Here is a 25,290-nt window from a genome sequence, read left to right as displayed (position 1 = left end):
ACACCTTTTGAATCACACAGGTTTAATTCACATCAAACCTACACTCTCACACAAGCATCCTGCCAGAAGGTGACACGACCAAAATCCCCGCTTGTTACAATTGTCGCTAATAATGCTCAGAGATGATCACCTCTGCCTCAGGACTGATGGAAAAKGAGTACTTTTACATATTCCACACACTTGGATAATGTTTTTTTGTGAGCTGTGTACCTGTTGTAAGGCTGTGGCTGCTCTCTGTTCTGCCTGGCTCAGTCGCTTCTGGAGCCTGTCGATGTATTCCCGATATTCTGTTATTAAGGTCTCATCCTGTGGAAACAAAATTTCTCAACTCCATGCCAAATTATTTTAGTGAATCCAYACATTCTGGAGCATGAAAAGCTTTACAGAGGAGGAACATCAGAAATGGAACTGTTTTTCCTTTACTACAAAACCCTGAAGACAAACTGCTGACACATTATAGAGAACTTCCATTCAAATGTGACATCATGTGAACTTCTCCAATCACTCAGAGTAATCTGCAGGGGAAGTTCTACTCATTTYGCCATCAAGATGCATAAAAAATGGCATTTTAATTCAGGTTCTTTAATCCATTCAACTTGACAATGTAAATGTTTTAGCTATACTCAAAAGCAAGAGGAATATATTGGATAATACAAATGGGATGTTAAACCTGCTACAGATCTCCTCTGTTCCCTTCAAAGGGTCTGTAAAAAGCTTTTCTTAACCAACCTCACAGAAATCTGTTTTTGCATCAGCCCCATTTTTCTCCTCTAAATAACACAGCACAACAGAAAAACAAGACAGAAAGACTTATCCTGGACAGAGCTGGATGTTATCCCAGATTTATAAGGCTGACAGGAAAGYCCTTTTTTAAAGTGGCCATTAATTATTGAACAATGCACATTCCACAACAACCCTGCCCTTAATCTTTAATGGATAATGCTTTTAGCCATATGCATATMTGGACACAGAATGTAAATTCTGCATGTGGAGAACTTGGTGTCTCTGTGTATCCCRCATTATCCATAAAGCCAGTGCCTGCTCCTGTTTAGAGGCTTGAATGCATGCACAGGCAGAAGTAAGTTCAGCAACATTTCCTGAATTTATCCAGAATTGCTGGATTAGTCACCTAGAAAGATAATTTCTCCTTTCACTTTTGTAATTTGAGAGTAAAGTTCATTTGTCTTCCTGCCACTGKAACACGTCAGTCAGCAAGAAACTGTGAGGCTTCCCAATTATTACTGACTACCCCTGTCAAAAATCCTTAATTTTCTCTAAACCAGCAACATAACTCACCTAAATAGGTTTCTGCAAAGATCTTAGTGTATGCACATCAGCTTATAACTGAGAGTAGCTGTCACATCAGTCATTATCTTACCTCAGTTACCTTCCCATTTGCYGTTTCCAGCTGGGAAATGAGCTCCTGGCTACGGAGTTTTTGTTGACGCAGCTCACTTCTGGGAATCAGAAGAAAAGATGCTGATTAGCAAACAGTAGCACTTCAGTTATTGGAACATAATTTCAGAGATAGTTCCGTGAATTGTGGAGGCTTACGGTGGATTTTAATTACAGGGTTATTCTTAAAACGCCGATTTYAAAAGCACCACGCAGCACTTCTTCATGCTGTGCATTCAAAACTGTAATGGCAGAGGAACAAGATGTATTTGTTGGAATCAGCAAGACTTTGTCAAGAGCACTTGACATTTTACAGGTTTGTTTTTTTTCTGTTTATTGAATCTTATTTTGGAAGCACGCTATCCAGTATGTAATAAATATAAGCTGYGTTTTGCACAGCAAGTTCAATATTGAGATTAACATCCTAATTAGTGTTCCATAACCAGACCTCGATGCAGGCATTTAAAAAGGTGCTTTGAAGTACCTAAAAAAAATCATTCTATACTTGTGAGACAGACAACAATGTGACACTTGGTGAGGAAAAGGAAAATAACCACCTACTTCAAAGCAGTCTTTTATACTGAATGAGTTTTAGTGATCCTTAATTTACACAGTATTGAAGACAAAAAAACATCTGGGTTGTGGCAGACAATCTTTGAGCTGGTGCTGAAAGGAAATTTCTGGTCTCCTCTCATGCAAGGAGAGGGATGGYTCAAGACACAACTCCAGTACATTTYAGCCAGGGAAAGATGCAAACCTAAGTGAGCTGCCCTAAACCTCTGACCAATCTCTACTCCAACACCTCACATTAAATACTCTACTTACTGCTGAAGCTATGTGCTCTGCAATGCAAGCTAAAGCATTTATTCTGTTTGAGGGAATGGAGGTAAGGTAGGAGATCCTCCAGCCCCTGATCTTCATATTAAAAAAAACCCTCTATTTTAATGATGACACTTAGTTCTCAGCAATAATTTGCTTCTATAAACTCTGAAGCCTAATGTTGCATAAAAGTTTGAACACCGAAATATGGTGCTTGAAATACGAGGCTGCAAATTGTATTTCAGGTAGGTATCACACAAACAGTTCAACAACTGAACTTTCATAAAAATGAAAGCACATAGGCAGATATTTAAATGATGTGAAACAGCTAGAATTACATGTGGATTGCAACTGTTACCACATGTGATCACTTCATATAAAGGAAGAATTAAAGATGGCTCAAGACTGCAGGCTCCAGACAGTATGTAACACTATTTTTGTAATTTGTCCTCTGTARTCAGTATCAAGCATCAAGATGAGGCATTTTCAATACAGGAGATCAATTTTTARGTCTCTAAAAATTCTTAGTTACTGAAAAGAGCCCATCTCCTGTGCTTGCACTGAGGTGTGGAATTAGCATGCTTAGCAACACAGACYACAGACAGAGTTTACAGGCTCATATACAGCTGTGATCAAGAAATTATTTTCATAATGAGATCACACTGAACACATATTTAAAAGGAAACAGTTTAACCTTGTAAGCATAAGGAAATGTGATGGCCATTGAGCTAGACAGTTGATTCATTCTGAGTGTTTGCCCTCCCCCAAACACACCTTCWGAGATCTCAATATTAGAACTGAGCAATAACCCCAACTGCTGGATAATTAAATCAGCCCCCACTGCACATTGTCTTTGCTAAGTSAGTAGGAAACAAAAGGTGAGCTCCCAGCATTTCAGCAGACGGGTGATAAATCCACCAGCTGCAGCAAGTGCTTTCTGCAAAGCTCTCATGACAAATATAGCATGTGCCAGCTGTTTTTTTTGCTTGAGTTATACTGTAATATGCTTCAGTTACTCTTAGTAATTATGAATTTTGTATACTGCCAGTACCTGCAGCTGTCTCATCCTGGTARTTTTTTTTTCCTTTAATGAACATCTTAAAATAAGCAGCTATGGCTGCCAAACATCACACAAGTGCAGCCAAGAATAATGTTTTAGAAAAAGAGGCAACYTCTTCATCTCAGGATGCCACACAATTCACTCCATGTACTGCACAGGATGCAGGGGAAAGGAGAAAGCAGTCATGGTCAACACTTCATATACTGCCACCAAAGAAGGTCATTCCTCAGAGGCAGATTCTTCTCAATCACAGAAAAGATAAAAACTGGGAACTCCAAACCCCACACATGCCTACAGATGAGTCAGGGACTAACTGTGACAAAGAAATGTGTCAGAGGYAGAAACAGGAACAAAGACACCCAAAATAGCTGCAATCAGATGGCTTGAGCTAAGCAAAGTCTTTACATTTAAAAACAATATAGCAAGGATTCCCTTTTTTTAAATAATGACATTATAATGCAAGTGTCTATTAAGAAAATGAAGCCATTGAGTACAGTTATTCAAATAAATACAAGTATATTTTATTTCCCCCTCAAAAAAGTTGTATCTTGCTACTTGACAATAATGGCAGATGAATAGGATTATTAATTTATTAGTTTGTTCATACTRTGTATTATTATTGCATTTTATTACTTTTGTAATTAAAGAGTTCAGATTTTTAAAGCTCCTCAAATGCAATGTTTATGTGGGAAGCAAACTTAACCTCTTTATCATTAAAGCCAATGTTTATAAATAGTTTCATGTACTATTTAGTAGCAGAACAGACCTGTGTATAACTATTTCAACCCCTATTCAAGCTAAACTCTGCCTTAACTAAGCAATCATCCCCATGTCTGACAGGCCAAAGCAATATCCATGGCAAAGTTGAGGGAACTGCCAATTTCCTGTCAGGTTTTCAGGTTGGAGGATCTACCTTTCTCCCTGCCTGCAGTTGTGCAGATCTAGTCCATTGAAGGACATTCTGTGATAATTCAGTAATTTCATTCAATATAAAACTTGGCTTATTCATGTGAATCTTATTCTGATTCCTGCTCAACAAAAATAAGCTCCTGGCGTTGGCCACTGGTGCAGGGTCTGGTAAGGGTTTATCTGCTTACCTGCAAAATTCTCTATTTACCCCAACTCTTATCTTCACTCTCAGGATAAGGACATAAAAATGTACAAAAAATACTGATAGGCCAGTGGGATGGGATTAACCATCTGTTGTATTTGTGCTTTCATCTACAGACCTGTAAAGGTGGACTCTACAGGACAAATGAATCATCTACCCTTATTTTTAAAACTTGCATACAGACTCACACTTCCTTTTTCTTTGAGCAAATGCTGGCAGATTGAGTTACCCTGGTTTTGCCTGAATTCTGTTGTCAGAATTGTCTCTCTCACCCCTTCTTGTTCTACCCTCTGTTCTGTTGTTACTGTTCTGTTTGTTTCCTTCCAATTTATAAATTTCCTAAACATTCTTTTGGTATTGCTGATTCCACTTTCTGTCTGCTGCTATTTCTTCTTCTCAGCTGAAGTCCTTACAATTGGAAGCTCTACATCCTCCAAATCAGCAACAACAGCAACATGGATTGCTTCCATTTCTTATCCACTTCTACAGCCATGCGTGGAGAAGTGACACTGAAGATCAAAAATAACTTTTAAGTCTAATTCTGATTTGGTTATTTAGATAACTTGGACAACATTTCAGATATACAGAGGGGAGGGGGAAAAATCAAATAGTAACTCAAGTATCAGTTAAACTAATGAACATAAAATACTTCAATTATTCACCAAGACTTAAAAGCTCTTTTAGTTTTATGAAAGAAACTACATTTTCAAGCAAGTTTGATAGCTTTATAAAATTTCTGTACTTCTGTTTTCCAATTAAATTCCTTWAAGGAATATGAAAGATGAGTGATCACTGTTAAAAGTTGTAAAAAAAGTAATTTGAYACTATCYTAYTAGTGYAAACATTTGCTGTCTAAGTTCACTYSAGTACATATCATTAGAACTCTGGGTACATTTACAATGGATGCAATCAGAGGTCAGAACATTTTGGTTGCTGACTCTGCCAGACTGGATACTCTGGAGGAATAAAGAGAATAARCTCAGCAGTGAGATTTTAGCCACGCTGCCAAGAGCAAAGTTTTTATTTGGAATGATGACCCATKTCACAAGCAGCACTGACCTTCTTAGTTACCTTCAGGGTTGACTGGCACAAGGATAGTGAAGCAAAATTGGCTCTTTGCTCTTCTGCAAGGTGAAGGTGGGGTCTGTTACCAAYAAATTCTCCTTAAGATGCTCAGAGGGAAGAAAGCTTTTCTCATAAATGCAGACTGTAACACATTTGTATGAAGAAATTGCTGTAATTTAGTCTGCAAGTATTCAGTGCATTTCYTCCTGTTTCAGCACTGAATTTCAAGTTCAGTTTCATCAGCAACAGTTATGTGTTTAACTTGAATGAGATCCAAAGGTCCAGAAAAGTGCAGAATAATTTTCAATGAAGCCTGGAAGTATCAATTTACTTATCATCATTTCTACCTACAGGTTTTTCACTGACCTACTAGATTCTTACGTCTTTTACATTACCATTACAGGCTGCAAAATTTACTTCCTATTTTTTTTTTAAAGATCAAAAATCTGCTAAAATTCACTCCTTAGAATTATTTAATGCTTCCTTCATGCATGTGGATTACACCTCACCAACAAAACACTGCAGACTTAGAACATGGCAAATGAGCAGCACAGAATGTGGAAAAGTTAGCAGCTGCTGCTGGTGAGTTTAATAAAGCAGCCAAAATGCTTCAGACACCTTCACATGGGAAATGAAAGCAATGAGGACAGAACTGGAAAGCCACCATGAACTTTAAGGCAAAGGAATGGGAAACACCTACACTAACAAATGGGACARTGAGTCAGTGTTTATGAGAGCTGCACTAACAGAAACCTCCTGGGGAAATGCAATCTAAAATGTTTCATGTAAACCACCTCCCCCATACACATGGATAGCACTTGSTTAGGAAGTTCATAACTTCCTAAAAAGACACTCAGTTATAAAACACATTAATAGGGTGCAAGAGTAATGATTCTTGTTAAAAACTGTATTTAAAAAAAATAAATTCTGCTACATGTCACCAACACAACCTCTGGATTTGCTCACAGATTTACATGAAYCCTCCTTTCTCTTGGACCCCACCATGAGGCTTGGTGAGAACATTTCCTGCATTAGCCTCGACAGACTTTTTGAACAGAGCCTTTAATTAATAATACATTAATTAATCTATCGTCATTATCAGTCTGTTATTTTGTGTTCTTACTGAAATTTCCCTGATAAATGCATTTGYTGCAAAATTATTCTGCTTTTTAAGTAATCAGCAACTTGATTTTAGTTCACAACACACTAAGAAGTGATTTGCTATTCTGTGCTTGCACTCAAAATGTTATTGTGATAGATGAAAATAAATATGATAATTATTCATTTATAATAAAAGCAAGGACTTTTGTGTTGAATAACTACTTCAGGAGTTAATTTTCATATCAACTGCATTCTGCACTACATTGCTGGATATCCGGCAATGCATAAAATGTGAAAAATAAGCTCATTTTAATATTTCCAGATAATAGTGATAAGATTCCATTAGTCTACTTGTAACCATAATATCAGAGCATCACTGCAGATTTAATATGAAACTCCTGATGTCAGTCTAAATGAAACCTTCCTGTTTCTRTTGCCAGCTTCCTTGCCAGGTAGAGCAGATGCCTGATAAAGGCTTCTATTTCTGGCTTATACTGTATGAAAAAGCATAAAATACCAAATCRTATCATAAAGTAACTGACTTAGCTTTTAGACTTGCACCAAAATATCTACTGAAGTCACATAAATAGGGACATTTTCAAAATTTACTACCCATTTTTCATCCAGGCTCACAAAGCAGACTTCCTTGCATTTTCTATGTCAGCATTTTGCTGCAGATAAATAAGGTCTAAATCTTTTGGTCTGCTGTAACAACATTTTAACACTGAACATGAAAGGTTTTAGAGGGAAAACAGCTCTTTCACAGACAACTTTAATTATTTTGGAAGTCTGCAATTTTTTTCTTTTAATTGGAACTTGCTGAAGTACATCCAGGATCTAGTGATGAACCTAGATGCTCAGCTGTGAGCTTTTGTATTTTGATTTACAGAAAATAAACTCCAAATTTCAGAGCTAAARTTTACCTTAGCAAAGTAAATTGCTWCAAATGTATCTAYTTAACAGAGCTGCACACCCTGAATTTTTGCTCTCAAACCTACTGAAAGATAATGCAATGTTATATTCCTTTCTAACCACTTTAATTTTTAAAAAAATGACACTTATGAAGTTAGGCTTCCTGGTTTAGCAGTTACTGTGTACCAGTGTGTCAATTTTCAACCAATTCTGAAGAGAAAGAGATCTTGAGGACTTAAACTTCTCTGCAGTTGTATGAAAACACCAGGCTTAATTTAATCTCAAATTAATAATCTACTTGATCAGACTAACAAAATTACCTAAGCCTAGAAATTAAATAAAGCATGGGAGAAACTTGCAAACCTCAAATATTCTTATATTCTGTGCTGCAAATASAAGTACCAGCCTAGAAATATGGATKRATTAGGACAAAAGTAAAATTTATACCCAAGTTTTTCTTAGRACAATCACACAACCCACTGGTATCTTCATTCATGACAGCAACTACTCAGAAGAGAAGGTTAGATATACATTTCAAGAGGTTTTGGTCTAATTTATTTTAGAAGTCTATAGAATCACTCCACAACTCATATTAGGGCTTTTCTGAAGAGATATAGAAGTTTTCATAATCCAAAGCTAAAATTCTCTAAATTGAGTGTGCTGTATCTTGAAAATCGAAAGTAATATATTCCATTTACCATTTACTTTCTGGCATTACAAAAACTCACATGTTATCAACAAGACAATGACAGTGAAATTTTTACTTCAGTGCTAACTTCACGGAGAACATCAAAAGTTCTGTTTAGATATTTCTTTCCTCTGCTGCAAGCTCATCTTTGAGTGTGGATGGTTTTTCACCCAAACAGTATCTGAAACACTTTGCAGAAGGGGAACAAAACTGCACTTACTTCAGCTTATTGATCCTGGCTTCTGCAGTTTCAGTGAGATTTTTTGTTTCTTCTTTCCAYCGGTTTGTTGCTTTTTGCTGAGCCACCAAGAGACGTCTGAGCTCAGCAGTGGACTTGAGGCTGGTGTCCTCCATCTCCTTGAGTCGAGCTTCATACCCATTCTCTTTCACTGCATGCTCATGCTCCATTGTGCATATCTACAAAAAACCCACAGATCTGGTACAATCAAATCTCTCTTTTTTTTTTCCAGTTGTTTTACAATGCCTGAGTTAAATTTATAAACATTTGTTGAAAGCATGTAACATACAATAATTAAACTTCTAATTACATGCTCAGAGGTAYATCTTCCCAAAGCCAATTTAAGCAAATAGTACAACTGACAATAAAGGATAATGAGCTGTGGATGCTTATTTTTGTAAGTAATCTTTATTCTTCTCCCTCRTGTTTTCTCCCCAGGAACACGTTTGCTCTTTTTCATCTAGCTAAATGTGCTAGGAGTTTCTTAACTGCATCTGCAATCCTTTGTACATCAGAGGGAAATGAAAGCAAGCAGTGAATCTTATCTGTGACTGTAATRGAAGCCTGTCTGATTAAAAATGAGACAGACAAAGATTTAGTATATGTTTTATGCACTTTATATCCGCTGCCTATCTGTTACAAGATTCTGATCCTTTGTTTAAGCAARGAGTTCTGGAGTTGGACAAGATCTCCTGTTAAATTTGACAGCTTTCTTTATCTTGTAGTGCAAAGTGGAAACCAGATTTGAGATGGCTCCCATTCATAACTTGTCAAACTGCTTACTGAGGTTGTCTTCATTGCTCCAGATTCTCAGATCTCTTTTTTAGGATCTTTACACTGCAGAGGGGAATGTACCAGTTTTGTATGTTCAGGAAGCACATGAAGGATCAAAGCTGTTCCTCCCTGAAGAAGCCACAGGTACCATGAATCTGCTGAGGTTACTACTGATTCCTCATCCCACCTGCAGTCTGCTCAGGGGCATTTAATGAACATGTTCAAAAGGGACAAACCAGCTCTCAGCCAGTAATCCTGTTGCAGCTAAGCACAGAGAAGAATCTTCTCTGTCCAGAAAATACAGAGCCAAAGTTTGACAGCCACACTATTAAATTATTTATCAGTTACACACTGCCCTGACAGTGTGGTGGACACACAAGTAGAGGAACACTCTGGGCAGAAAGTCAGACAAAGATTTCTAACACATTAGAGACAATAAAGAAATGAAGATCGAAAACTGCAGTATTAAATAATCTATTCATCTTCTTTAAAGCAAAGAACATTTGGGATCTTCCTATCAAGGAGAATCTAATACATATTAGATTAGATTAGATTATTTAATTAGCAGAGTTTGAGTTACCCAATAGATTCTGAGGATGCACAATGCGACAATAAAACTATTTTTAAGCAGCAACCAGGAAGCATCACTGAAACTCTCAACCTTAATTTAAACATTTAATGCCTTTGCCTTAGAATTGCTGCTTTATTAAGCAAGTATCAGTCTTACATTGCAATAATATATAAAACATACCTTTATTTTAGCTTTTTGTTGAACCTCTATTGCCAGTTTTCTCAAACCCTCCATTTCCTTTTCCAATTGTTCATTTTCTTGCTGAAGTTTTAGTCTTTGTTCACTGACAAAGGTGCTCTTTTGTCTTTCTGAATCCAGAGTACTTTGCAATTTATTGATCACTTCCTGGCAACGAGATTTCTCTTCATCAGAGCTAAAAGAGAAGGAAAGTCTTGCTGCAGAGGAACTGAACAATTCCTGAACCAAAGGAAAAAAAACAGTCTGGGAGCTATGCACAAGTGAGCAAAGAACTTCATAATGACGATGGAATTGATAAAAATCAATCTTAGTTTTAGAATTATGATATCTTTATACTATGTCTGCTACCTAATAAAAAGACTTGACAAAACCCTAACACATATTCAGCAATTTAAATAGTCTGAAATTATTTCCATTGCTGTCTCTTTTTCTGTAAACATCYGTGACATCACTTACTTCATTTTCAGTTGCTTCAGTTTATTTTGTGTCATCTGTAGACTCAGCTGAAGGCCTTCTTTGGCAGATTCTGCCAGTAAATACTTCTGATGCAGCTGCTCAAGTTTTCTGCTGTCAGATTCATGCTCTCTGTATTCCCTGTAAATCTGAAGAGTAAACTTATATGTAAGTTTACTTCTCATTGCATCCTATTTTGCCATGATTTAAAACTGGATTTCTACTATTGCTGCTGCTTGAGAAAAAAAAGTTTCGAAGGTTTTGATTGGGCATTTCTTTAATTTTCTGTCTATTGATCTTAACTCGAATATGCTCCAGCATTCTTTTGGATTACATTAAACATCTGTCTTTTAATTTTTACACTTTTCACAGAAATTTCCTTTTGAGTTTGGTGTTGAAGCCTCAGAAGACTTTCTGGATTAAAAAAAAATCCAAACAACCAAACAACCCTAAAGTAACTATATGAAAGTTTACAATTAAGAAAATCTACTCAAAAAATAAAGGAAGAAAGTTAATGGAAAAACACATGAAAAATGGGAGAAATCAATGTATCTTTTGTTTCTGAAAAGAGATCTTAAATGTGATWTAAAAATACATACAAATGCCTTACCTTTTCAATTTCCTCTTCCACTGCTCTCTTTTCTCTAATGGTTCGTTCAAGTTGGCTCTGTTTTTCTCCACATTCCTTTTTTTAAAAGTAATTTTAAAATAGATTTATTAAATCAAAATAAAAATTCAAGAAGTGCTAAAGCCAAACCCCTGCCCAGTGTAAATATCATTCTTGCTACTGCTATGGATGCATTCGATTGTATTTACCTGCTCATTATTTTTCCTATAGGATCATGATCATTCAATACACAGACTAAGATAAAATGAAACATTGAAAAAATAAATTTAATGCATAAACATCTGCATAAGCACCAAATTCTGTTGGTCAGCTGCATAATTTATTACAAGTTCCTGTAATTACTATTACAGTCATTCAAAAATATGATGACTGTCATCCATAGACTCTCTTAGGATACTTTATCAGCTTTCATATACTTCATTTCTGCACACACAACTACAGATAAACACAGAAGAGTGAGTTTAGTGTATCTCTGAAAGAACCAGGGATACTTAAGAAATGCCATCACATGGAAAATATTTTCTAGAGCACAGATCTCACTGTCAAATTGTATGTGAAATCATCYCTGGAAACATGTAGGATGTAATCTGCTATACAGTAATATAGGATTGTCCTAAAAAATGTCTCATTAATCACAGCTGACCTAAAATACTAAAACCTAGTAATAGTATTTGATYAGCAAAAACTAGAAGTCTCAAATGTTTTAACACTGAAAATATTTTTTATGAGTCAACACTGTACCATCTGAAGAGCTGAAACTTCTTCTGTTAGTCGAGAAACCTGCACGTTACATTGCTTCTTTGCAGCGTCTACCTGTAAGCAAAAACAAAGCAAAACTAAAAAATTAGTCCCACAGACTATTTTTCCACCTTGCTTTTTGACATGTATGTATTTGTAGTCTATATGTGGTGCATAAAGTAKGAAAATATCTGGGACTGCAATAACAGAGAAATCTTATGACTCAAACGTTAGAAGAATGATTATTATAAATCCATACTTCTTTAAAGGAGGGTATTTAAGAGAAAAAATAGCACAAATGAAGACATCACAAAAATTGTGGTCTTCCAGTCTGAGGAAAACCAAAACATTTTCCCATTCTTTGCAAACATGGTAACTTACTTCCTTTCTTATTCTTGCAGCAGTATCTTCTGCAAGTTGAGACATTTCATCCTTCAGTTTTTTGATCTCTTCTTCCTTCTGTTTCTCCTCAAAGAGTGCCTAGAAGAAAAATAACAAACTGAAATATGACTGATATTTCAGTGTGACACAAAGAGCACTGAGAGAAAAACCCCCACACAGTCACTGTTCAAAAGACACCTTTTTTTCCTTTTTACTTTGGAGTAGCTGACAGTAAGACTCAACAAGAAAACAACAACAGTGAAAATATGTTGCACTAAATGCACATTCTTGTAAATCAGAACCACACCAAGAGTTGGTGTCAGTAGATGCCTTTTTCTGTTGGGACTTGAATATTTTGGCTGAGCACTGAATTACACAGAAGAAAGCAGAAGAACCCAGAGCAAAAGGCAAAGCTACTCTCCAGTGTTCTAGATGGGGCCAGGATCTGTAATAAAAAAAATGCTGACAATGATGCATGCAAAGGTCTCTGACAGGAAACTGAAAATCTCTATACACACTCCTACATATAGCCAAGCATTTTACACTAAAATTACTCATCTCCCAGAAAACTAAAAGTAAATGTTACTTTTTATAAGCAACTAAGGAAGAGGTATGCAGATCATTTCATGTGGGGTAACAGTGAATTACAGAGATTACAGAAGAATAGTGTAGCAAGGAACCCTTCCTCTGGGGGATAGAAAAAAGCTTCTGATGTTACAGTGTAATAGGAGAAAAGATTACAGAATACAGGATTTTTGATCTCACCTACCAAGCACCCTAGGTGGCACACAGAGAATGTGCATATGCATGAAGGGAGAAAGACATGAAAAAGTAACCTGTGGAAAGTTACTCACTCCAGGCAATAAACATGCCACTTCCTTGGTCATGCTTTCTTTTACTGCTCCCATACAATGCAACTTTGTTTTTTATTACTCAAACTRCTCTCAAAATTCTTCCGAATGTCTTTTTATAAGCTTAGCTTCATGTGCTTTATAATGTTAACAGAAATGTTATCATAATTTCCACCTCAAYCTTTTACAGAGCAGGGAAAAAACAATTTAAAACACAAAGTGTTAACAGATATGTATATTAATGTGCATTTTCTTTTAGTCTGTTCATTAACCAAACATTTTTTTATTTTTTTTTCTTCCCAGTTTGAAAAATTCAGGATGTTTTAGCCAGAGCAGTAAATCAAGAACGATCTGCTTTGTTTTCTCCTTGAGCCATATTTTCGTATCTGTATTTTTGGCACAAATATTCTATAACAGTTTAATCATACATGATGCATAAAAGTTTCTTTTAAGGCCTCTCCATATCTCTAGATTTCTTTGTTGATGCACTTACCTTGTTTCCTMTGTCTTCTCTGAAACAGTTATCAATTCATAACAGAACCTTCCTGTTTATTGTGACACAACCACTTTGTAAGTATTTGGTAAGGAATGCTAAACTCTTGTCAAAAATTTTGGAAAATCCATGCTCAGGTAGAGTATTATCATTTAGATCATCTTTATCCAGGCACTCAACATATGCTTTGAAATTTTTCCTGTATGACAAGTCTGAGTGATGTGTGGTCACATCCCAGTTTGCTCTCTACGTATTAATAATTACAGTACAATGGACATAAAAAATGTCTGATAAAAGATGCTTGTGTATCCTAAATATCCCAATTTCTATGAAATTCCTTCATCCAATGACCTACCTGATTTTTTTCCAGGGTAGCTTCTTCCAAGAGCTGTATGCAATCTTGAACTTTTGCAACAGCCTCGTACTTCTCACTTTCTAGAGTGGCAGACTTGGCCTGAAGCTCGCTGATCTGCTCCTCCAGAACTGCTCTCTCTGCTTTCAGCCGTTCAGATTCTTGAGCAGTCATACATAATCTGCAAGACAGTAGTAATTTAACAGCATGATGGTTAATGAAGATATTAATCCATTCAAACTGAGCTATTAGGAAGTATCTSTTCATAAATTGCCCAAATTGCATTGCTTTCTGCTTGTTTTTGGACAGAGTATTTTGAGCTTGCTATTAATCAAGTCCTAGCAAGAAACAGAATTAAAGGAGTTAACTCAGATATCTAATCTCAGAAGATCCTTAGAAGAATCCCAGTGATGTCCTGGGATACATCACTGAAAATGTTCTATATTAAACCAGTACAGAACAGCCCCAGAAGAAATAAAGTTTTCCTCTGTGGAGGAAATGGAATAATTGGATGCGGGCAATGAGGTTGCAGATGTAGTAGCAGAGGAAGAAAACCACTGGTAATTTTACAACAGCTCAGGAATTCTTATTGTTAACTATGATTGTCAGTATTGGCAGGCATGAGAAAGGACAAGAGAGCCTCAGAGGGATCATCAAAAAAATCTCTTTGTTACTTCTTAACATGTTTGTCATAAAGCATACAAAGACAGAMAACCACCCTGTTTTTGTAGAACCAAGGAATAATTTTTGCACGTATCCTGTTTGTTGGTAGCACTCAATAAGCTCTCTTTACCTTATCTCTAATTGTTTTATACTGGACTGCATTTGCTGCAAGCGTTTGTCAGATGCTGTTTCTCTCTCCTGAGCAGATATCCTGTCTTCTTCCTGGAAAGAGTAAAAGAATTATCCAGACATGATCTGAGCTTCCCAGAACAAAATAAAGATACACTCCCATAAAACAAGCTAGGTAACAACTTGCATTAATTTAACATCAGCATTCAGAAAATGACATCCATTCAATTGCAACAGAAATTATCATTTTCTCTAGAATACCTTTCTCTCCACTTGGCTCTGAAGTCTCTCTTTCAATTTCATCATTTCTTCAAGTTTAGCATTTGCTGCCTGCCGATCTATTTTGGCTTGCCTGTATATAAAGAATACAATTATTATAGAGGAGAAAAGAAAGCTCCAAATTTATTACAACCTTGTTGAAATAGCTGTGAAGAGCAAACAAATTTCACAATACTGTTCTTACAAGGCAGGAGAGGTTTCCCCCTTCTCCTTCTCACTGTGTGGCACAGARAGAGAGGAATACTAAATTCCAAACTCCTGTGGAAATGACTTCTTAAAGACAGATTATGAGCAAGCTGTATGCATTGATCAAAGGAGGAGGACTAGGCAATCAAAAACTTTATGTGATTCTATAATTTAATTAGTCACGGATACTTAATAGGGAAGTCTTTAGCAGAATTAGATTTTACTTTTTAAAGCAATAGAACTAGGAATTTTAAAATCATTGTATGCTTCTAAAGAATTTAGCTAATGTGCTTTGTAATCTGAATAGATTTTGAGGAAGAGGGAAAAAAACCAAGGACTAGTTAGTGAATCATGTTAATGACTAGTGGCTCTTCATCCTCAGTAGGAAAGTCTGTTGAAATAAGCAACCCTCCTGCTCCTCTGACGTGGGAACAGAAAGAAACAGAGAGCCTTCACCTGGGGTGCAACCCAATTATTGAGGCTGCATATCAGGCTAAATTTAAAAACCAATGACTGACTGTATGGAAAAGTTAAAAGAGAGCAAACATGTATCAGATTAGCTCATGCAAACTGGAGCACCGATAGGCATGAAAGAAGCTATAAAAAAATTTAACTTCCTCTACAAATCAACTTCAAGGAAATATTTCTTACAGAAATACTGATTTTGAATTAAGGGCATAAGTCAAGCATGCTGTACCTACATGAAAATCTTAAGCAAAATATACTTAATCCAATCAGTTTTACAACAAATAATTTATTTCAACCCAATTAACTGGAAAAGTTTATTTGGTTCCATTTCTTTAACATGCAAAAACTACAATAAAAACATTATTCCTAAACATGCAGTCTTCACTGCAGATCAAAAACTTTGACCTTACTCCATCTGTACCATTGCATTTTTCTCCTACAAGAGGTACTGTTAAATCCAGGAGGACACTAAACTGCTTCCTGCCAAACATTTTAGAAGTGTTGTAAAACAAAGGAAAAATTCAAAAGGCAGCATAAGAAGGGGAAAAAAAAAGAAAAACATAAAAAGGTCATAAAAATCAGAACACCTTAAGTATTAGAAATGCATTTTAACAACCAGATTCAGATTGAATTCAGAGGTATGCATTTTACAGACCACAAATTGATTCTAAAGATGCATTTATTTTATAATGTACAGTATATCTTTAGCCTACTCTTGACAAGTTACCTCTGTTTAGGAGGTTTAAGATTCTGAAATGCAGATCCATGCCTTAAAAATGCCAAGTTTCTTAGTTTGTGTGTTTTATCCAGGCCATACAAACCTAATTTAAACCTAAATTCTCTAACACACATGTTGTTTGGTTTTTTCTTTAAATCTGCTTTTGCATTCCTAACTTAGTACTCTATTGCCATAAATCATGTAAAACTATTAAAAACACCTCAAAAGATTAGAAATGTCTGCACTGTTTGCTCTATAATCCACGCAGACTACAGCTTCATGTTATAGAAGAAATTGGTGAAAATATTCCAGACTTCTTGGAGAACCACTGCAGCACTTACCTTATGGCTACCTAGAGGTGCTTCTATTAACTTTGGGAATCAAAAGCAACACTGTTTTTAGGGGTTCAAGGAGTTTAGGCTGACCTGAGAGGAAAGTGAGCATAATCACTGCCTGTAATTCAAGAGGGATAATGACTGAATTTATTTTTTCACTCAGTCCATAAATCCACTATTGAATGAAAAAGGCCCATGATACAGCAGCAGGTTAGGAAAAACTATAGAAAAGATATAAAACATTTTTTCAAAACTGGCTGGTTTATACCTCAGTTTTTTTCGTAGCTCTTCTAGTTCCACATTCTGCTCTGTCACAGTTTGCAGAAACTGCTGATTGGTCTGTGGAATGAAGAGATATTTGTAACAAGTTCATAATAGTATTGAAAATGTTATAGGATATTTCGACAGAATATAATATCATGAAAAGAGCCAGTAAGGTCTATTTCACAGTGTAGCTGGTCTTCAAGTGGTAGGGTTTATGGAGAGTGTTTTAGAAAGGTGAAAGCAGAGSGCTGTTCCTCACCTTCTTTCCCCATACTCTGGTAATGTAAGAACTTAATGAGACAAAAACTGTAGCAGCTCAGAMCTGTCATTTACACTCTCATTCATCTATTTTAGGTGCCTGTAATCCCTTGTGACACTGAGTACCACAGCAGACCACACACTGCTGCAAAGAACTCCTGTGTTTTAGGGACARGGAATAATGAGCAACTGTTCATCCYTCCTTYTTCCCCAGGCAAGCAATGGACRTGTAATTCTCCTTCAATCATCTTCCCATATAAGAGCCATTTAATATTTTATAAAACTAGCTTTTTCTRAAGTTTGCATATGCCTTACACTGAGATATTAAAGATGACCACAGTGGCAGGCAGCATTCAAAATGCACAATATTCTCCTTTTCCCCCCTCTCTTCTATTAATTGCTATGTTCTTATTGCTTTTTTGACTGTTGCTAAGAATTGTKTTCAAGCACTTCCTACTTCTAAAATGCCTATTCTGAGTGGTAACAGTTAATTTCAAGACCACCACAGAATAACCAAAGTAAAAACCCYATCTTACCCACATTTATTATTTTGGTTTTATAAATATCACTGAAATGTCAGATAAAATGAACTCAGATAATCAAKGAGATCTTCCTGCAAATTTCAAAATTACTTCAGTTTTTACTACCCTACATATTTTAATATCAGCAGTGAACGCTGTTGCCTCAATACTGAATCTCATTTSCAGAATGTGCATAAATATGGTGAACAATTCCAACCTGAGCACATCTAGGAAACACAGCTGTTTTACCAAAATAAAACACATTACTAATTAACATGTCTCTTCACTTCCTAATTTTCAGTTTGTTAGTTCAAACAAGGGCTTGATGCTTTATCCCATTACATCTTTATGCCTTTGGTAACAGATGGTGCCAAATGTTTTTCGGATGCAAACAAATGGATTATCTTTATCTTAAATATTACTATTTTGAGTGTACACTTACCACCAAATTGCAGAAGAAAGGGCCCACATAAAACTAAAAGCAGACCTTTCAACTACCTTGGCCTGGTGTTTGGAGTTCAGGAATAAAGCCATCACTACTTTCTGGTTGCCAGAGGAGTTAGTAGGAAAATAAATCAATTACTAGCTCACTGTTCAGAAGGTTTTACTCACCAACTCTATTTGCTCCTTGGCTATGTGCAGCTGCCGATTCAACTGATGAATGCTAGTCAGTTGATCCTAAGAAGAAAATTCAGAGTTTCTTATTACAATCATAAAGAGTGCATAATTAGAAAGCTTCATAGTGCACTGAAAACGTTTTCGAAAAAATTACACATGCAGCAGGAAATTCCATGTGTCTTTATAGATTTCAGTTAGATTGCTTTCTGTCAGTTCTCATTCTCCTTGATCTTACCTCCTTCTGTTTACCTCTTGACAGGTATTTGCTGCTCCTTCATTAAAACTAAACCTAAAATCAAAAGTTTATTTAACTGCAGAGCTGTTTTCTCTAGGAAACCAGTAGTACCTATAAATAAAGAGCTGTTTGACCTCCTTCTTGTCACAATGGCATTAAAACCCACCAAAAATGTAGTTACTAATGAAAAATGGAATCTGGCAGCCCTAAACCCTCCAACAGCCACCAATGACTCTCTGCACTCTGCTGTGCATATTATTAGTACCTGACAATACAACACAAGAAACAAYCTAATAGAAGAAGCAGGAGCAGAGAGCTGGAACTACACAAAGAGAAGATAATTTTCTTTGCAATAATCATTAAACTTGACAGAGTACAACAGCTGCACAGACACTTACCTGGTTTCTCAGGGAAGATCACATTGCCAAGGTGAACTTAACACCACAAAAATCCCAAAATCAGTAAAAAAATATTTGAGGTGAACTGTAACCATGCCCATAGGTGAAATGTATTTAAAAATAGAGAGGAAATATTAAAAGAATTTGTAGGTTCTCTTTACAGGCCTGAAAATGCAGTCAACAAGGTACATTCAAGCATCAAGTTTCTATTAGTTCTTCAAACACTGAGCATCTTTACACAGCTCATCAGAGCAGAACAGCTTTTCTGAGATTTCCTGAAAGGCATTCCCCAGACACAGCAGAAGAGAAACAGCTGCTAAACACAAGCCAGCATTAGACAAATACTAGAGAACTTGATTTTTAATCTTTTACTTATGCTTCTTTACTGAATAACAGCAGGAAATGGAGACTATTTTTCTTCAACACAGGAGAACACATGAAAGACTTTCACCTCAGAACTCAGAAATCTTAAGTAACTTTTTCAGATGTTTTTCTGTGCCAAAGATTTTGAACCGTACAATTCAAAACACAGGATTATTTATATGCAGATGCTTATTTTGTGCATGTGTGTATATATATATTTATATATATAAAAAAATAACAAAAATAAGTAAAAATTACATTCTGCCTTTTCTTCTCAGCCACRTGAATCTGTGATTCAGTCAGGCGCTCCTGGTACTGCTGCTGAAGGCGATCGTGCTCCTGYAACAACGTCTGCCAGAGCTCCACTGCTTGGTCTTTTTCCTAAGGTACAGAACAATAWTCTGTTAGAACACATTTATCTTCATCTATCCTTCTCTAAAAAGACAGGTCTTAAATTCTGTTCTGAAGAAATGCCATTACCTATACTTTTCTCTGCACTTTTTTTTTTTAAATTTAAATTCAAGTGCAGAAAAATGGATGCTTGGAAGTTCAAATTCCACTTCCAGTTTTCTGCCTTTTTTTTCTTGAAGAGCTCAAACTTTTACAGGTCTTTAAGGTAGGCCTACAGTACAGATATTTATTATTTATTTACAGGTATTTATTTTGATATTTAAATATCAARATTCAGCTGWCAAATTAACTTAATCATACAGAACAAGACTGATATATTGTAATAAGCTGGATAAAATTTGCTTGGTTTTTTTTTATTTAGGTATTATTTGCTGTATCCCACAYATACTTCCCTCCTCATATCACATTATAATAGTTTTGATTAAAACTACAAGCTACTACAAAAGCCTTGAATGAAATATTTCATTAAGTTGCTGATTGTGAATTCAACATAAGGATCAAGTCAACTCAGTAAAATTACTACCAAAAATTAGTATTAAAAAAATTATTATATGTATCAAGGAAAGAAGTTTCTTTGGGTCTTTAAGTTCAAGAAGGCCTCAAAACAGTCTCAATGAACTCTGAACAAATMATTTCTGAATCAAGAAATAAAACAGCTTCCCTTATAGTGCCAAGGCACAACAAGAGAAATAAAACAATATAAATGCTTAATCTCACACACTTGCTTTGCCAGCCGTAGTTGCTCTTGGAGTGTTCTCACTATGCTGTCATCTGCAGGAATATCAGTTTCCAGATGCATGAAAGGAAGAGCCTCCAGTTGCTTCTCAAGAGGCTCTTTTAACTCTGCATGCAGCCTGAAATTCAAAGAACTAAGTTCAGCAAAGTATTTCTTTAAAAGGGATTTTTAATAACTGAAATATACTGTACCTCCCACCTGTACATAYTAATTCCTTCTAAGTCAAATATAAATTTATTAAATTATGTTCTATAAACACAGTGGACAGTTCAGAATAGTTCGACACCTAGTCCTTTTAGTGACATGGTAAAATCTCCTATACCTGGTGATGTAATCTGTATTAATCATTTAAAAACTTTTAATGTTAAGATCCTGGATTTACTTAGTAGTTGAAGATTTCAAAGATTTCAAGGTCCTAGAAAAAAAACTTTTTAATGTTTAGAAAACATGAGAAACAATAGTAGTAACACAGCAGGGCAGTGCAATTATTTACCTTTCATTTTCCTTWATGACTTCTTCCAATTTTAGCTTCATCTCACTCATTTGTGCCTGAGACAAATGCAAGAGTAAGCACTCATTTAAATCACACAAACTCTGCTAATACTTTCATTCTCTATTTCTGACTGACACTGTAAAAGATGGAACGTTTAATTCAGCATAATGCAATAAATGAAAGTCAATTGCTTTTTTAAGGCAAGTCACAGGATGCCACTTAAATTTAACAGCTGCCAAGTCCTGTTACACCTCAGCATTCAGAAATTATTACGGGCATTAAACTTAACCTTTTGAAATTTTTATGGCTCTTACAGATTGATTTTTAATTAACTCAAGTTCTTTTAGGGGCAGAGTRCATAACTCATCTTTTATCCTCCAAGCATTTGAGAAAAGTTTAGGAATTAACAGAGGAGAAACTCCAATTTTCTGAATCAAACTGGCAGCTTTGTTTACTAATGCAAGAAAGCCACAGTACTTCCGTTGCCTTCTAAACTCATCAAGCTGGAAGGCAATTTGCAAAATCGTTATGATGGATAGCTCAAAAATAAGTGCATCAAACCAAAACCAATGTCTAACTTCTGTATGCAGATCACAAGTAAAAACTGCTTTCTCTATGCCACAGGTTTTAACACCACTTCAGTTTTCAGTCATATTATGGAGCATGAAAAAGTTTCATTTAGGGTGGTGGAGAGGACAGCTCCCATCCAGCTTGACCCCCATGGTTACACTGTTGCAATTGGGACAATCTCCCAACCTTTCCACAGAAAGTTCTCTGTTCATCCCATTGAGGCAGCCTGCAGTCCAGCAGCTTTGTGAAGCCACACAAAAACCAGTGGCCTACATATTCAGACCACTGACAAGATACAGTCTGAAATGCCAGGAATGTCCCTACCTGATAAAACTGCAGCTGGTCTTTCATTTCCTCCACATGTTTCTCATACTCTGTGATTAGAGTTGACACTCTGAAAACGTGAAAAACATGCTTAGAATGAGTTTTGTAAATGCTGAAATGCTCTGGTAAGTAACTAGTTTTAAAGAATTCCTAATCTAGAGATTAGAACAAAACAGTCACTTTGCTTCAGTTCCAAGCTCAACATTTCCAGAAGCAAATGAACAAATTTAATTACTACTTTCCAATAATGATCATTAACAGCAGAAGTCCTGCATAACAGAAATAGAACATATAATAGGATATTATAAATGATCATGAATACAATATTGATACTTCATAGACTCACACAGAATCCCAAATATTAAAAGACTAGACTTCATTGCCACTTTCACATACAGTAGTGAAGTGGCCTATAAGAAAATGTAAAACACTGTATTTCTATATTTTTCTTTCCTAATATTTTAAGAATTGATATAAATTCTCTGAAAATTCTATATTAAAAGCYAACAAGAAAAGCTAGGTTATTTTTRTAAGAGGAAATTACAGTGATCGTGAWACCATTTCCTGACAGGCAACTGTTAGTTTAAAATTGTCAAATGTACATTTTTAAAAATATCCACCTGATCTCAAGAGACAGCAGTCACCTGTGCTACCTARATCAGTCCAATCTTACCAGGACTTTTGTTTATTATCTTAAATTTTAGACTAGAGAATTCCTTCATTCATCTCTCACATTTTATTTTACAGATTGTGGAGGCAAAATCAGTAATTCAATTTACAGAATAAACACAATACCACCTAAAAACAACCTTTACAGCAACACCTCTACACGTATACATAAAACCTGTATATTTACACTTCTATGAGCACATGACAATTTCCTTCAAATACACTGTAGTATTCCCACTTATCCTTTGGAATCAGTTACCTTTGGTCCATCATYCTGGATCCTGATGGGGCCTTACCAGCAGGGGTGTGTTCCTGTAATGGAATAATTTGCTTATTAGCACTTGCACGTAACTGTGTGTAGTTTTAAACATTTATATGAAACCCAAAATTGTACTGTGATCTGTACAGAACTTGCTACAGAATGCCTTTCAGGCTTATGCTCAAAAACCCTCAAGTGCTGGCCCAACACGAAAAAATGATTTTTTTCCTGGAGATGCTCTGATCTAAAGCATTATTACATCTGAGGGAAAATAATCTTGATCTTAAAAGAACAATCATAGGTTTGTGTAAGTGCTTGGTTCATTTCCATGCATCTCAGCATCAGCAAAGTGCTGAAGCCCTACTTCTGCACAAGCTTCCAGACAGGCTTACGGTACCCAGCACAAAAAATTACCTCAACATGAGACCAGTCCCTTAGGAAAGGAAAGTCTACAAAAGTGAAAAGTCATACTGAATTACAAACCAAGTGCTCTTTCAGGGATAAAATGTTTAAAAACGTAGCAAAAATGCCACTATTCACCGTTAGGGCAGTTTTGTTCTGCTGTTGTCTTCTATGACGGACTGAAAACAGGGCCAGACAACACTGAAACGGTCTGTGTTCTATATTTGCAAAGCTRTTTATCACAAAACCTCGTAAAAAAAGTTCCTACTACTTCCATCCCTGAGTTCACAAACCTGCTCAGCAGTGACTCTCAGAATCGCATCGGTTTCATCATGTCCAAGGGCCATTTTTAGCCTCTTATCTGAAAAACACCAAGTTTGAGAATCACGGCTACAACACAGGTCCTCAGTTACATAAATGTCACTGGCAGTCAGAAATATGTTTAACAATATAGCGCTTTGAGGGCAAAAAAAAAAAGCTTCTAAAACTCTTCTGTTTAGCACAACTGTTTAAAAGAACCTAGGACTTGAAAAGGCCTACGAGAATTATAATAGTGATTATAATGAATTCCATTCCTTTCATATTCTGTTTTCTTTAAGAAATATTTTTGTTCTGTTTTGCAAGGATCTGAGTAACACTTTTGTAAATGGGTAAAGAAGAAAAAAAAAGGACGTTGGGAAGGCAATGGCTATATTCTGATTTAAACAACTCCTTGACTAATTTTTTATATACATTCCACGGTTCTTTGTCTAGTTCTAAACTTTTAAAGCAGCATATAGGAAAAASACAGTGGGGACAGAAAGGAGGTAACAGCAAAGGAATGCCAGGGAACAGGATGGGGAAAGTTACTGCCCTTACCAGCCAAAGGATGAAGTCTAAAGATTTTAAAAACAAGCTACGGCCAAAATAAATACATATAAAAACGCAATATTCCAATATTTGAAAAGAAAAAAAACAAAACAACATAATTTGTTCATATCTCAGCATAATAAATCCCCCTGCCAGAATGATCCTATTCTCTCAGACGTAAGTTTTTCTGTTACTGAAATCCTTGGAGTCAAAAGCTGGTCTTTCACCTTTGGCCACCCAAAGCCATCACACGAAACTTGTTAATCACCAAAATTTGGAGATTTCACCGAAGTACAACTGCTAACACGGCATGCACCGTGCCCTGGTGTGTGTGGCTGCTGTGCTGCCARGTTTTCCTGCAGCACTAACTGGGGACAGTGACAATCCTTGGGACAACGCATCCACTCCATCTCCTGCTTACAGCAATATAAACTTTGCAGGAGCAATTTTCTTCGGCAGTTTTCTATTTTGTTGGTAAATAACTGAGTTGTACTCTGAGTAAGTCGGATTAAAACCATAATTGTGTCAAATAACACATAATTAAAAATATTGGTTTTAGCCTGTAAAGAAAATTTCACGAGCAACTGGCAAGAGAGTTTCCAAGGGTAAGCAAAGCCTAGGAAACGCCGTGGTTTCATAACGAAAGAGRCATTCATACAAAAACGCATGTGCTTTTGGCCATCCCCCTCATTAGCAGCTTTTCATTATTAGCGTTTAGCTRACTAAAACTACTATCCACGCTGCTRCTCACTGCAGCCAACACCGCGAAAGCGACGGAGAACACAAACCTTCGCTGCCACGGAACATAAACCTTCACCACCAACACTCACCTGGCTGTGCCGCGTTCTCAGAGACGCCCTCRGAAAACTCCAGGAACCCCCGGGGATAAGCGGATTATCCGGCCGCTGGCGAGGAGAGCAAAGGCGAGCCCCGTTCCGGAGGAGCGGCTGAGGCGGCTCGCAGGCGCCGGGGCGGGACGCGCTCCCCTCAGCCGCCGGTGCGCTGGGGCGGGGGCTGCGGGGAGAGCCGCCCCTCTGCTCCCTCCCCTCAGCCCTCGGGAAGGAGGCAGCCCCGGTGCTACCGGAGGCACGGGCACCGCCGAGGCCCCGCAGARCAGCCCCACAACCGCCGAGAGCCGGGGCGGGGCCGGTGGATGCCGCCCGCCCTCAGCGCCGGGCCCGCCGTCACGTGGCGAGCAGACATGGCGCGGCGCTGAGGGGGCGGCAGGAGGAAATCCCTCCGTYAACTTTTCTTGGAGGGTTTTACGGGATTAGGCACAGGCGCTGATGTGTTTGAACTTCCCTTCAGGAGAAA

General features: G+C 36.8%; 1 protein-coding gene across 1 annotated transcript; it reads right to left on the bottom strand.

Moving 5' to 3' along the window:
* Nucleotides 1-22: 22 nt before the first annotated feature.
* On the bottom strand, nt 23-23,485 carry SCLT1 (sodium channel and clathrin linker 1). The gene is given in 20 exon segments (XM_057373292.1): nt 23-194; nt 196-306; nt 1,379-1,457; nt 8,372-8,568; nt 9,915-10,107; nt 10,389-10,534; nt 10,996-11,070; nt 11,755-11,826; nt 12,133-12,231; nt 13,832-14,009; nt 14,622-14,713; nt 14,882-14,972; nt 16,875-16,945; nt 18,262-18,327; nt 19,522-19,644; nt 20,396-20,528; nt 20,904-20,959; nt 21,798-21,867; nt 22,726-22,778; nt 23,421-23,485. Coding segments are annotated over 20 exon segments (2,016 nt in total). The 5' UTR covers nt 23,475-23,485; the 3' UTR covers nt 23-137.
* Nucleotides 23,486-25,290: the final 1,805 nt, after the last annotated feature.

The sequence above is a fragment of the Malurus melanocephalus genome, unplaced genomic scaffold, assembly GCF_030028575.1.
Source record: "Malurus melanocephalus ecotype Western Australia unplaced genomic scaffold, MMel_1.1 scaffold_192, whole genome shotgun sequence".
In the NCBI taxonomy this organism is placed as follows: domain Eukaryota; kingdom Metazoa; phylum Chordata; class Aves; order Passeriformes; family Maluridae; genus Malurus; species Malurus melanocephalus.
This window is presented reverse-complemented; position numbering and strand designations above follow the sequence as displayed.